Genomic DNA, 14798 nt, shown 5'->3' on the forward strand with positions numbered 1-14798 from the left:
CCGAAACACACTACAGTGCGTAAACATGGTTTCTTATGGATGTAGTTGACATCTGTGCATTTTTTGGAAAGTGCCAGGGACTTTTTCTGGTTTTTGGCTCCATGGACTTGAATGGATCAAAAGCGTGTATTGAAAAACGCAAATTGCCCTGGAAAATGCAAACTGCAACCTGCATAGGTGTGAATCAGGCCATAGTAAAGAGGGTGAAGCTATGTTTACAATAATTTAATTATGTGCATAAAATCCTGCACGTGATTGGGTATTTAAAGATAACATAGCTTCAGCTTTTTTACAACCTTTGGCAATATACAATTTTCAGAGTAATCATACCCTTTGCTATATGAACACTAAATAATCCCAATGTTATGCAATGTTAATGTATATTGTTGCTGTAATACATCAAAGCAGGCCTTAAAGCAGATATGTGCCACTAAACAAATATATTAAAAGCCAGCAGCTACAAATACTGCAGCTGCTGACTTTTAATATAAGGACACTTACCTGTCCTGGAGTCCAGCGGTGATCGCAGCAGATGACGAGCTGATCGCTCGTCACCCTGCTGCTCCCCCCTCCATCCACGGTGAGGGAACCAGGAAGTGAAGCGCTCCGGCTTCACTGCCCGGTTCCCTACGGCGCATGCGCGAGTCGCGCTGCGCCCGCCGATTGGCTCCCGCTGTGTGCTGGGAGCCGAGTGTTCCCAGCATACAACGGGGGACGGACGGGAAGCGGAGAAAAAACCCGTCCTTTGCCCGTATCGTAGGGCCGGAAGTGGGTGCAGATACCTGTCTGTAGACAGGTATCTGCACCCCCCTCCCCCCTGAAAGGTGTCAAATGTGACACCGGAGGGGGGGAGGGTGCCGATCAGCGGGACTCCACTTTAGAGTGGAGATCCGCTTTAAGAAAACAAACATGATTTTTTTTTTGCCGTGGGAGGTGGTTTATGGTACTCTTCAATAGCACAATAAATAGCTCCAAGTCCATTACATCACAGTTACTTTGATCTTGGTGTGCAACACTTTGGAGGTGCTTTACTAAAACTGGCGCACACAGAATCTGGTGCAGTGGTGCATAGTGACCAATCAGCTTCTAACTTCAGCTTGTTCAGTTAAGCTTTGACAATAAAACCTAGAAGCTGATTGGTTACTGTGCACAGCTGCACCAGATCTTATGTGCTCCAGTTTTAGTAAATTCCCCCCAATGCATAATAGTTCTTTGTTTAAAAAAAGCATGACGCATGTAAATGTTCTGCACAGTGATTTTTAAGACCGAATAATACATGCATTTACCATACAATGAACAGAACCAGACTCCTAATCAAGCTTCATGCATAATCCCACAAAAACTGTACCCAAATCTAAAATGGCCATATAATTCTATTAAATGTTTCCAAGATCAACCCTTAGGTCTGATTCACACCTATGCAGTTTTGGTGCTTTTTGCAGATTTGCACTACAGTCCATTTAACATGGTTTCCTATGGAACACGTTCTGTAGTGCAAATCTGCAAAAAGCACTAAAAATGCATAGGTGTGAATCAGGCCTTACCCTGCTTAGTGACCACGTGCATTAGTACATACCAGTATTTGTTATTATGTTTGCCCGTTTCTTTTCACTAGCTAAGCAGATCTGAACCAGATAAAAAAGCTCCCATTCTAAAGCGGTTGCTTGTTCTTTAATTAGTCTGAAGTTCCTCTTCAAATATATAGATCTTCTATAGCTCGATTATTTAATGTCTCACATTCTACCAGTTTTTGCAACATTAGCTGCCTCCTTATACTACAGGATAAAGTGTTCACATGTTAAAACATGATATTGATTTATATGACACCCTAAAGAAAAATGTAGGTATAGGATTGCTACTCTTAAATGGCTCTGTCTTCATGCAACCAATCTATTAGAAAGGATATTATGGCCTTAATTTTATAGTACAGATTTCTGCTTACTTTTCAAGCCCTTGATTCTTGCCCTTTTTACATAGTTGGTCAGCTGGTGGCAACTGAAGCTTTGGAAGCTTGATAGACTCAGCAGCACTCATGGAATGTAAGCAATGCAGAGTATCTATTGGTGCTTTTTTACAGCATTCAGTAACTCTGGCGTCTCTTGATAGCTTCGTACATACTTGTTTGATGTGCACAGACATCTGCAAAGATAAACACTTAGTTAAACAGTACTTCAGGCAAACAGCTAAATACACAGAAGAAATACATATATGTTTTCCATTCTCAAGGGTTTTGTATTTCTGTCTATCCAGTCCTGACATTTGCACGGCACAGCCACACATCACAGTCCTTTCTGGTGGGGCGGGAGACCTCATTTTTTCTGCTGCATTTAAGAAACATTTAGGGATCATTCAGATGGACTCTGGCACCCATCCTGCATGCATGACCCCTTTTTTGTTGCATCTGCACTCACCATGCAGGCAGGGCCGGCCTTTGGGGTGTGCGAGCTGTGCGGCCGCACAGGGCACCATGGGCAACAGGGGTGCCGTGCGGCCATCACAGCTCGCAGAATGTAAGTCGCAGTCAGTTGCTCACGTGATCACATGGGACCCGATGGTACCAATGTAGCAGGCGGCACTTTGAGGGGGGCGTCAAATTGCACAATGTCTTGGGGGCGAGGGGTGAAGATGGGGGGGCGCCACAGGATTAGCTTGCACAGGGCGCCTGAACACCTAAGGCCGGCCCTGCATGCAGGCAACCTACAGATGCACGGGTATGTCAGAATTTTACAGGTCTGCATGAGCATGTGCATGGGCCCATACATAGACAGTGGGAGCTCATTTCTCTCTGTCAGTGTGCTCTCTCCTCCTATGAGAAGCTCCCTTGTTTACACAAGATCACTCCAGCACAAATGATCAGCTTCTTGACTGTCACCCACAGTCAGAACCCTGTTATCAGTGTGGGATTACCGATAGGCAGTGTTAGCACCGACCTATGGGACCCACACTATTTAAGGGCCCCGCAACAATGGATCAACATATTGATTTAATAATAAATATTGATTTAAACTTGAAAGAAAATTAGAATGAAACTTTCTTAAATTGTTTACAAAAGATACAAAAAATGAATTAACTCAAAGAAATTAAAACATTACATTAAAGACTCTATAGAGAAAAAACTGCCTTAGTGTAATGTACCCAATGACAGCCTAAAGTACATAAACCATTGACATCAGGTTCACATTACAGTTTGTCCCTTAAAAGCTCATCTTCTTTCAGCTGTCAGTTTGTTAAAAAATGTTGGTGCAACCTACGTTTGTGTAATGTACATTAGTGATGGTCATCTCCATCTAGCGGCACGAGAATCCAGAAACACTGTGAGCGAGGCCCTAGCATTTTGACTGCTTAAAGCGGTGTTTCACCCTGCAGAACAACTTTTTAGCATAAAATTTGGCATAGTAGCTACAGTATGCCTGTCTTAATTTTTTTATCCCCGTACTCACTGTTATATCGTACATAGAAGATTCCGACTGCCCGCGGGGAATGGGCGTTCCTTTCAAGAGGGAGGGTGATTGACGACCGGCTCTGGCACGTCACGCTCCCCGAAGACAGCCGGAGTAGGTCTCGGCTCTTCACGGCGCCTGCGCACAGACTATGCGCAGGCGCCGTGAAGAGCAAAGCCTATTTCGGCTATTTCCGGAGAAGCGTGACGCGCCAGAGCCGGCCGTCAATCACCTTCCGTCTGGATTGGAACGCCCATTCCCCGTGGGCAGTCGGAATCTTCTATGTACGATTACACTGTGAGTACGGGGATAAAAAAATTAAGACAGGCATACTGTAGCTCGCGCTACTATGCCGAATTTTATGCTAGAAGAAAAAAAATAAAAATACATTTTTTTATAGGGTGAACCCCCGCTTTAAGGGCTTTCATGGAGTTTAATCAGGCACTGAATGATATAGAAAGAATCAGGGCCATCTTAATGCAAGGGCACTCCTGGGCACCGCCCAGGGGCCCCAGGTACACCAGAGCCCCACAATAATCTTGCATTAGATCATGCTTGCCAACTGTCCTGGATTTTCTGGAACAGTCACGCTTTTTACTAAACTGTCCTGATATGGTCGTGTCCCGGGAAGTGTCCCAGAATCTATACTGTGCCCTCCTGAAAGTACTAATGAATATATGTTTAATTCTATCAACTATTTATACTTTATTTCTTAAAAAGTAGGTGTGTAAATTGGGGCAAGATAGTAGGGGCCCCGGCGCATTACTTTGCCCAGGGGCCCATGATGCTATTAAGACAGTCCTGGATAGAATACAAGAGGCTGATACTAGGGCACATTCAAGGGCATAAACTGCTTGCATTTAAAAAATACATTTAATGATGTATAGATTAATAAAAAACTGCATTAATTTGTGTTGTTTACTGTAAATCTTTCAGGAGTTTAGGTTAAAAATATGTTTAATTGAAATACGCTTACATTGCGTAAATCACAATTTTTTTTATTAAAGACCATTCGTTGTTTTACTGCTCCACACTGTTAATTTATGGGATGCTGTAAAAAAAAGTAAAAAAAAAAAAGAAAAGAAAAATATAATTTTTGGAGTGCTTTTAGTTGTCCAGATGTTCATACCCACGTTCAAATTTTGCATTGTCCCTTTTTTGCATGAACCTTTAATGGTATATTTGCCTTTAATATTATCTCTGATGTTTGATATTATATAAACATTTTAAATGTAATAAAAACAGCAAGCAGTACATGGTGTATGTTCCTAGCTTCTTTGTCTCGCATTGTGTGGTAAGCTAATGTCTAAAAAATGACATAAAAATAATGTTCATGTTTTATTGTAGTAGCTGGAACTATTGTCTTGTATTTGTTCTCTTCTTCATATTTAATAACCTGCCATTGTGTTCTGAATAACAGATGCCTAATGTTATAACTCATTATTTCACATTATCTACATAAAAAAAATATTTCATTTTTTACAAATCAATTTGCTGAAATGCAATTGAGCACACATTAAATGGAACAACCTATAATTCTGGAATATTTAAGATAACTGAGGATGTTTATGATAACAAGCAGTGAACAAATAACTAGTCATCTTGTTTTCTCCTTCATTTAAAAAAAAAAAACTGCCATTGTGTTCTGAATAGCAGATGTTTAATATTGTAACTTATTAGTTCACATTATCCACATCAAAATATTATCTTTCATCGTCTTTTTACAAATCATTTTGCTAAAATTCAAAAGAACACAAATACAATGGAACTCTGTGTAATTCTGGAATATTTTATAAAACTTAAGATGTCTATGAAAAAATGCAGTAAACAAATATCAAGTAGTATAATGTACTAAAATACAGCATTTCCTGTGACAAAAGAGATAAAAAAAACTATTTATGAGGCGAATCAGCTATTTTATAGATATAAACTATTCTGTATTATTTTGTAAATATTTGTTTTCAGCTTTGGAAGATAAAGAAGTTTTATTAGAATTGCTTTCAAGTTTTAGAGCACCCTCCAGGCATGTCAGGAAGGGCATACCAGCAGACAAGATGGCTCTTCTGGAAGGCGTCCTGTGAATAGGCACAGGCTAATTCATATTGTTTTACATGCACAAAGCAAATGCGCACTTGCTCCCACATGCACAACGACGTGTGGACTTCCCTGATGAAGTCACATGTCTTGTGACGCAATGCGTCAGAAGGAGCTAGGTGAAGTCAACTTCCGAGTCTCGGCCAGACCAGAGGTGTCTTTAACCATTTCAATACTGGGCACTTTCGCCCCCTTTCTTCCCAGGCCAATTTTCAGCTTTCAGCACTCTCGCATTTTCAATGACGATTGCGCGATCATGCTATACTGTACCCAAATAAATCTTTTATGATTTTATTCGCACAAACAGAGCTTTCTTTTGGTGGTATTTATTCACGACTCCGTTTTTTTATTTTTTGTGATATATGTAGAAAAAAGAGCGTAACTTTGGGAAAAAAAATATTTTCTTTATTCTATTTTAAAATAAATCCAACAAAATCGAATTTTGTCATAAATATAAGCCAAAAAAAATTCTGGTACATGTCTTTGGTAAAAAAAATCCCGTTAAGTGTATAATAATTGGTTTGTGTGATCACAGACATATGTACGCAAATGATCATGTACAGATGTGCTCAGGTCATCACGGACATATTTGTGCAGATAATCATTGGGACATATGTGGGGGACATGTGTGTTTTACATTGTGTATTTACATGTGTGTGTTACTAGGCTGGTGATCAGTGTGTAAAAAGCTGTAAAAAACAGCTCATACACACTGATCACCAGCCGGCTGCAGCGATACGCTCTCCTCACTGACAACTATTGTGTGAGGAGAGGAGTGCCCACCCAGCCGCACATACAGTACAGACCAAAAGTTTGGACACACCTTCTCAATCAAAGAGTTTTCTTTATTTCCATGACTATGAAAATAGATTCACACTGAAGGCATCAAAACTATGAATTAACACATGTGGAATTATACATAACAAAAAAGTGTGAAACAACTGAAAATATATTTCATATTCTAGGTTCTTCAAAGTAGCCACCTTTTGCAGCAGACACATCTCTAGAACTGTTAAGAGGAGACTGTGTGAATCAGGCCTTCATGGTAGAATATCTGCTAGGAAACCACTGCTAAAGAAAGGCAACAAGCAGACGAGACTTGTTTGGGCTAAAGAACACAAGGAATGGACATTAGACCAGTGGAAATCTGTGCTTTGGTCTGATGAGTCCAAACTTGAGATCTTTGGTTCCAACCCCTGTGTCTTTCTGCGACGCAGAAAAGGTGAACGGATGGACTCTACATGCCTGGTTCCCACCGCGAAGCATGGAGGAGGAGGTGTGATGGTGTGGGGGTGCTTTGCTGGTGACACTGTTGGGGATTTAATCAAAATTGAAAGCATACTGAACCAGCATGGCTACCACAGCATCTTGCAGCGGCAGGCTATTCCATCCGGTTTGCGTTTAGTTGGACCATCATTTATTTTTCAACAGGACAATGACCCCAAACACACCTCCAGGCTGTGTAAGGGCTATTTGACCAAGAAGGAGAGTGATGGGGTGCTGCGCCAGGTGACTACCTCTTGAAGCTCATCAAGATAATGCCAAGAGTGTGCCAAGCAGTAATCAAAGCAAAAGGTGGCTACTTTGAAGAACCTAGAATATGAAATATATTTTATTTATTTTTATATTTAGTTTTGATGCCTTCAGTGTGAATCTACAATTTTCATAGTCATGAAAATAAAGAAAACTCTTTGAATGAGAAGGTGTGTCCAAACTTTTGGTCTGTACTGTATGCAGTGGCCATGTGGGGAGTAGTTAAAGTGTTACAACCTACAAACTTTGCTGTATATCTTGTTCTTAAATGTGAGTGTTACTTTTATTTCAATAAAATATGCAATGGTTTTACTCTATGAGATATATTTTTTTACTATATGTGAGCTAACGTGAGAGCAATTGGAGAGGAGCCAACAGGAAGGACATACACGGCAGATTGACGGAGGTGCCGTTGTTCTGCCGAATAAGTTACCCCCGGCGGATAAGGACCCCCCTGTACTGCGCTTGCGCAGTACAAACGTAAACTGAGCTCCGAAAATAGCCAAACATGTAGAGCTGAGAGTCAGCTCTAGACGGCGCCTGCGCAATGACTACGCACGCTCCCGATGCTAGTGCTACTCTGCAAGGGGTGGGTGCTTTGCAATGTTGATGTAAATAGTTATTGCAACAGGTCCAGGACCTCATTGTAAGTGGCCAGTCGGCCTCCTGGCTCTTTTTTTAACATGCTCCATGTCCACGGGGATGGTAAGGAATGAGCCTGGATGTCAGAAGTATAGCACCACCGCCTCGGCAGTACAATATGGTGTGCGCAGGCGCCGTCTAGAGCTGACTCTCAACTCTACATGTACGGCTATTTTCGGAGGCTCAGTTCACGCCTGCGCAATTCAAGAAGGTCCTTATCCGCCGGGGGAACTTTTTCGGCAAGGCACCCACACGAAGGAGAGACGTACAAACAAGCATATTTGATCTATATGACAATATAGATCAAACCCCAAGGTGAGCTGCCATCTGCACTATTTATTTATTTCTCACAAGAGGTAGACTCTACTTGCATTTATTAAAGAGTGACATCAAACTTTAGAATGGAGAAGGAGGAGCACCACTTCATATATTTTTACACACATTGAAGATTGTCTATAGGACATGTATCTACTGTTTGAATAATCATATCATTTGGGATTATTTTGCACATAGCTTTTTGGATTATTTGCACCTTTGTAAACCAACAATTTTTCTGTTATTGTTCTGCTTGCATTTAAACATGCAGTGTATTTCACATTTACCAGTTTGATGCACTTTATTTGTATATAAATACAATTTGAGTTACGCACTTGTTGATACAGGGTACAGCACTGAGAGCACTTTACAATATTAAAAATGTCTTGGTTGATGATATTGATTCAATGCATTCTGGTATTGTCTTTGACATTTAATGCTTAGACACTACACTTTATTCACTCAATTATATTTGTTTATACATATTATAATACTTGTTTATTAGCAAAGCACCAGCTCATTTGGTAATTTAAAAAGCTGAAAAATGTTTTACACATTCCCCACTTTCCAATTCATAAAAAAAAAAAAGTGATTGCTTTTTTTTCTTTTTAAGCAAAGCTTTAAATGCAGTTTCACTTTGTATACAAAAAGTACTTGAGACTGATCAGATTAACTGTAGCTTTATAAAACGTATCATTATAAATTTCCTACCTCATTTTCCATGCAGTTATCAGAAAAAGATCTGCAGCACTTGGCAAGCACCCGAGTGCCCTGCTCAACAATTGGCATGACATCTTTAAACTCAGCAGAGGGAATCTTTTGGCTGAACATTACTGCAGCACTAAGCAAAAATAAATGTGAGAATAGATTAGGTTTGTTTTGCTTATTTATTGTACTGGTGAATTGTTATCAGCTAAATAAAAAACTACAACATTTTTTGTGGAAAATTACAGATCTAATTAAAATAAGCTTTTCAAAATACAAATAATATTTAAGTCCAAAATACTTTTTTTATTTGCTGAATCAGTGGTATAATAATAGAGCTTGCAATTATAAGGTCCAATTCAGATCCTTTTAGGAATGCTTGTTCTTTTCAGTTTCCTTTGACCGGTGGCAGTGCTATCATATTGTATTTAATAGCTAGGAGTTGGTCCTTGGTCTCAAATTATAGTTCGAAATGTGCAAATTGCAAAAGTTAGGCCTCGTACACACGATAGGTTAATCAGAGGACAGCGGTCTGATGGACCGTTTTTATCGGTCCAAACCGATCGTGTGTAGGCCCCATATATTATTTAACCATTGGTTAAAAAAAAGCCAACTTGCTTTAAAATGAACCTATGGATTCCTAACCGATGGGGGAAAAAAAACGATCGTTAGTAGGCACGTCCATCGGTTAAAAATCCACGCTTGCTCAGAATCAAGTCGACGCATGCTTGGAAGCATTGAACTTCGTTTTTTTCAGCACGTCGTTGTGTTTTACGTCACCGCGTTCTGACACGACCGTTTTTTTAACTGATGGTGTGTAGGCACGATGGACCATCAGTCAGCTTCATAGGTTAACCTATGACAACGGTCCTTCAGACCGTTGTCCTCTGGTTAACCGATCGTGTGTACGAGTCCTTACAGTTTAGTTTGCAGTTTGAAAATCAAATGCAATGCGTTCCTGCACGCAATATCCATTTTAATGCTCAAATAGAAATGTGTCAACATGAAAATATTAAAGGACAAAAGTACAGTGCCTTGAAAAAGTATTCATATCCTTTGACATTTTCCACATTTTGTCATGTTACGACCAAAAACATAAATGTATTTTGTAGGGATTTGATGTGACAGATCAACACAAAGTGGCACATAATTGTGAAGTGGAAGGGAAATGATAAATGGTTTTCAATTTTTTTTTTTTACAAATAAATATCTGAAAAGTGTGCTGTGGATTTGTATTCAGCCCCCTTTACTCTGATACCCCTAACTAAAATCTAGTGGAACCAATTGCCTTCAGAAGTCACCTAATTAGAGTCCACCTGTGTGTAATTTAATCTCAGTATAAATACAGCTGTCCTGTGAAGCCCACGGAGGTTTGTTAGATAACCTTAGTGAATAAACAGCATCATGAAGGTCAAGGAACACACCAGACAGATCAGGGATGAAGTTGTGGAGAAGTTCAAAGCAGGATTGGGTTATAAAACAATATCCCAAGCTTTGGACATCTCATGGAGAACAATCCATCATCCACATCTCAGGGGGGAGAATCTGTCTACAGGACAACTATTAGTCGTGCTCTCCACAAATCTGACCTTAAGACCCCTTTCACACTGGAGGTGTTTTTCAAGTGCTTTAGCGCTAAAAATAGTGCCTGTAAAGCACCTGAAAAAGCCTCCCCTGCAGTCCCAGTGTAAAAGCCCAAGTGCTTTCACACTGGGGCACTGCGCTGGCAGGATGTAAAAAATAGTTCTGCAAGTAGCTTCTTTGAGGTGCTTTAGGAGTGGTGCCACTCCTAAAACGCCCCCTGCCCATTGAAATCAATGGGCAGCACCGCCAAAGCGCTCCCGCAAGATGCTTTTTCGGACAACCCTTTTTCAGACACTAGCGGGGGTTAAAAGGACCCCACTAGCACCCGAAAAGCACCGCAAAATGATAGTGAAGCGCCACTAAGCTTTACCGCCGATGCCCGGGCACTGTGTGAGTGACAAGAAGAAAGCCATTGTTGAAAGAAAGCTATAAGAAGTTCAGTTTTCAGTTTGCGTGAAGCCGTGTGGGGGACACAGCAAATATGTGGAAATAGATGCTCTGGTCAGATGAGACCAAAGTTTAACTTTTTGGCCTAAAAGCAAAGTTCTATGTGTGGCAGAAAACTAAAACTGCACATCACCCTAAGCACACCATCCCCACCGTAAAACATGGTGGTGGCAGCATAAAGTTGCAGGGATGCTTTTCTTCAGCAGGGACAGGGAAGCTGGTCAGAGTTGATGGGAAGATGGATGGAGCCAAATACAGGGCAATCTTAGAAGAAAACCTGTTGAAGTCTGCAAAATACTGGAGACTGGGTTGGAGGCTCACCTTCCATCAGGACAACGACCCTAAACATACAGCCAGAGCTACACTTAAAGCGGGGGTTCACCGTACTCACAGTTTAATCCATTAGTTAAGTTTCAGACTCCCCGCGGGGAGTAGGCGTTCCTATGAAGAGGGGAACATGATTGACGGCCGGCTATGGCGCGTCACGCTTCCCGAAAATAGCCGAAATAGGACTTGGCTCTTCACGGCGCCTGCGCAGTCAGCTCCTAGTCTGTGCGCAGGCGCCGTATAGCGCCGTGAAGAGCCGAGTCCTACTCCGGCTATTTTCGGGAAGCGTGACGCGCCATAGCTGGCCGTCAATCATGTTCCCCTCTTCATAGGAACGCCTACTAGTCTGAAACGAAACTAGTCTGAAACTAAACTAATGTATTAAACTGTAAATACGGCGCAAAAAATAAATAAAGGCATACTGTAGCTCACGCTAGTATGCTGGATGGCATAGTAGAAACTTGTTTTTTAGGGTGAACCTCCGCTTTAAATGGTTTAGATCAAAGCATATTCATATGTTAAAATTGCCCAGTCAATGTCCAGACCTAAATCCAATTGAGAATCTGTGGCAAGACTTGAAAATTGCTGCTCACAGACGCTCTCCATCCAATCTGACAGAGCTTGAGCTATTTTGCAAAGACGAATGGGCAAAATTTTCACTCTCTAGATGTGCAAAGCTGGTAGACATACCTAAAAAGACTGGCAGCTGTAATTGCAGTGAAAGGTGGTTCTACAAAGTATTGATTTAGGGGGGCTGAATAAAAATGCATGTTACCCATCTCAGATGTTTATTTGTAAAAACATTTTAAAACCATTTATCATTTTCCTTCTACTAAACAATTATGTGCCACTTTGTGTTGCTCTATCACAAAATCCAAATAAAATACATTTATGTTTTTGGTTGTAACATGACAAAAGGTGGAAAATTTCAAGGGGTATGAAAACTTTTTCAAGGCACTGTATGTTTTTTCTGAAGGTATTGCTACTTTTGTTGCTTTATTATAGTTGTTTTAGGTTTTCCTTTGACGTACCAGTGTTGGGATACTATCAAGAGGGAAGTCAGTAACCAAAAAAGATTATTATCTTTATTTCTTTTATTATTACAAAAAAAAACTATTATTCCTGAAGCTAGAAACAGCTTTGATTATTGCCATAGACATTATCATCAGAATTCTTGCAGGGGCAGTTTCTGGGCGCTCATTTCCCACTGCTATAGGTCTGCTTTCAGAAATACATCTCCCAGGAGCCCTTTCCTTACAAAAAGAGTCTGGGGAGGCTCTTTGGATGTAAGGCAGTAAACCCTTCCATGGACAGATTGAAATTTGGCTGGTTCAGCAGGAACTGGATGAATTTTGATCCATGTATGGGCAGGCTGATTTTACCGAAGTCAATCTATCCATTGACAATGCAACCAGCTTGTTGTTGTTTTTTTGTATTCAATCACTACTGGTGGCTTTAGCTGCTGGCAGTGATTATTGTATTGTAATGGCAGAGAAACCTCCCACAAGTACAATAGTGCAGCGGGAGAGATTCCTCCATCATTAAATTCAGTGTGTGCCCAGAAACTGTCCCTGCAAGAATTCTGATGATGGTGCCTATGGGAATAATAAAAGCTTTTTCTTGCTTCAGGAATAATAGCATTTTTATAATAATAATAATAATAATAAAAATAATAAGAGGGAATAGAAGATAATAAAAATTTCTGGTTACTGGCTTCTCGGGCTTCCCTCATGATAGTATCCGAACACTATTACTCCAAAGTAAAACCTAATCGAGTAGCCTAATGCCTAATACCCACGGGCCAAATGTCATCTGGCATTGGTCGGTTCAATAGAAACCGGCTGACATTCGGCCAGTGTGAATGGCAACTGGTCTGACCGAAGCCAGGTGTTTGGTCGGCTTCGGTCGAAGGCTCATGACTGAAAAAGTTCTGCCAGCCAGTCCCCAATCAGCACTCTCAGCCAATGGCTTAGAGCTCTGACCGGAGTGTTTTGGCGGGGGGTAGGGCGTCCCCCTGTCCGAACACAAATGCACAGCAGGGGAGATCACTGTACAAACATCAGATTGTACAGCAGCTCCAACCTGAGCTGTCAGTGTTTTTACATTCAACCAACTGGGTTAAATGAAAAAAATAAAAATATAGTGGTGTGCACGATGCTTAACATTGATTTACTGGGAAAGAAATCAATGTATGCATCTGTAGTCCAGCAATCTGTGCTGACAGCACTACTTAAAAATTAAGAAGATCAAGGGTGCCGTGTTGTTAAATATAAAGTTAGGATTTATGACAGTTTTGCCATTTAAGGACCGGAAGGGTTTGCCCCCTTAATGACCGGGCAAATTTTTGCGATTCGGCACTGCGTCGCTTTAAGTGACAATTGCGCGGTCATGCGACACTGTACAAAAACAAAATTTATGTCCTTTTTTTCCCACAAATAGAGCTTTCTTTTGGTGGTATTTGATCACCTCTGCGGGTTTATATTTTTGCGCTATAAACAAAAAAAGAGTGACAATTTTGTTTTTTACTTTTTGCTATAATAAATATCCAAAAACAGAAATGTAAAAATAACAAATTTCTTCATCAGTTTAGGCCGATATGTATTCTTCTACATATTTTTGGTAGAAAAAAAATCACAATTGGGCCCCTTTCACACTGGGGCAGCATGTGCGCTGGCGGTATAGTGCTGCTATTTTTAGCGTCGCTATATCGTCACAGTTGCAGCGGAATTTTGCCGGTATTGGGCCGCTAGCAGTGTGGTATTAACCCCTGCTAGCGGTCGAAAAAGGGTTAATACGGTCAGCAATGCGCCTCTGCAGAAGTGCATTGCTAGTGGTATTACCGCGGTGTCCCATTGTTTTCAATAGGAAGGAGCGGTGAAGGAGCGTTATACACACCGCTACTCTCACCGCTCCTAAGATGCTGCTTGCAGGAGATTTTTTTTTCTCCCGCTAGCGTATCGCCTCAGTGTGAAAGCCCTCGGACTTTCACATTAAGAATGCTGGGGCAGGAGTATTTCAAGTGTTATTTATGTGCTATTTTTAGCGCTAAATTGCCTGAAATACTCCTCAGTGTGAAAAGGACCTAAGTATATATCGATTGGTTCGCGCAAAAATTATAGCATCTACAAAATAGGGGATAGATTTATGATATTTTTATTATTATTTTTTATTATTATTTTTTTACGGTGATCAGCGATTTTTAGTGGGACTGCAACATTGCGGTGGACAGATCGGACACTTTTGACACTTTTTTGGGACCATTGACATTTATACAGCAATCAATGTTAAAAATAGCCACTGATTACTGTATAAATGTCACTGGCAGGAAAGGGGTTAAACTAGGGGGCAACCAAGGGGTTAAGTGTTCCCTAGGGAGGTTTCTAACTGTGGGGGCAGTGTAGTGATTGGAGGAGAAGACAGATCGCTGTTCCTGATCGCTAGGAACAGCAGATCTGTCTCTTTTCCTCTGACAGAACAGGGATCTGTCTTTTTACATTGACAGATCCCCATTCTGTCTCTTTTAGGAGCGATCGCAGGCGGCCGGCGGACATCGCGGCCACTTGCCACACACATCAGCTTCTACATCGCGCTGCACTTTAAGACACTGCTCGTGTTTTTGGTTGCGTTATGCAGTGTGATACAGAACCTGGAAAAAGTTTCCGAGAGTATATACTACCATTGTACCACCTGATATCTACTCTGTGCGAACCA

The 14798-nt window shown here is 41.0% G+C and overlaps 1 protein-coding gene across 2 annotated transcripts in view; it reads right to left on the minus strand.

Annotated features, from left to right (window-relative positions):
* Nucleotides 1–14798, minus strand: part of GC (GC vitamin D binding protein) — a 164484-nt gene that overhangs the window by 49953 nt on the left and 99733 nt on the right. For both annotated transcript variants that reach the window (XM_040326097.1, XM_040326104.1), the window contains 2 exons: nucleotides 8736–8865; nucleotides 1943–2139 (listed from right to left, as the gene is read on the minus strand). In XM_040326097.1, coding sequence (XP_040182031.1) covers nucleotides 1943–2139; nucleotides 8736–8865 — 327 coding nt within the window. The remainder of the gene's footprint in view (nucleotides 1–1942; nucleotides 2140–8735; nucleotides 8866–14798) is intronic.

The sequence above is a fragment of the Rana temporaria genome, chromosome 1 (assembly GCF_905171775.1).
Source record: "Rana temporaria chromosome 1, aRanTem1.1, whole genome shotgun sequence".
Taxonomy (NCBI): domain Eukaryota; kingdom Metazoa; phylum Chordata; class Amphibia; order Anura; family Ranidae; genus Rana; species Rana temporaria.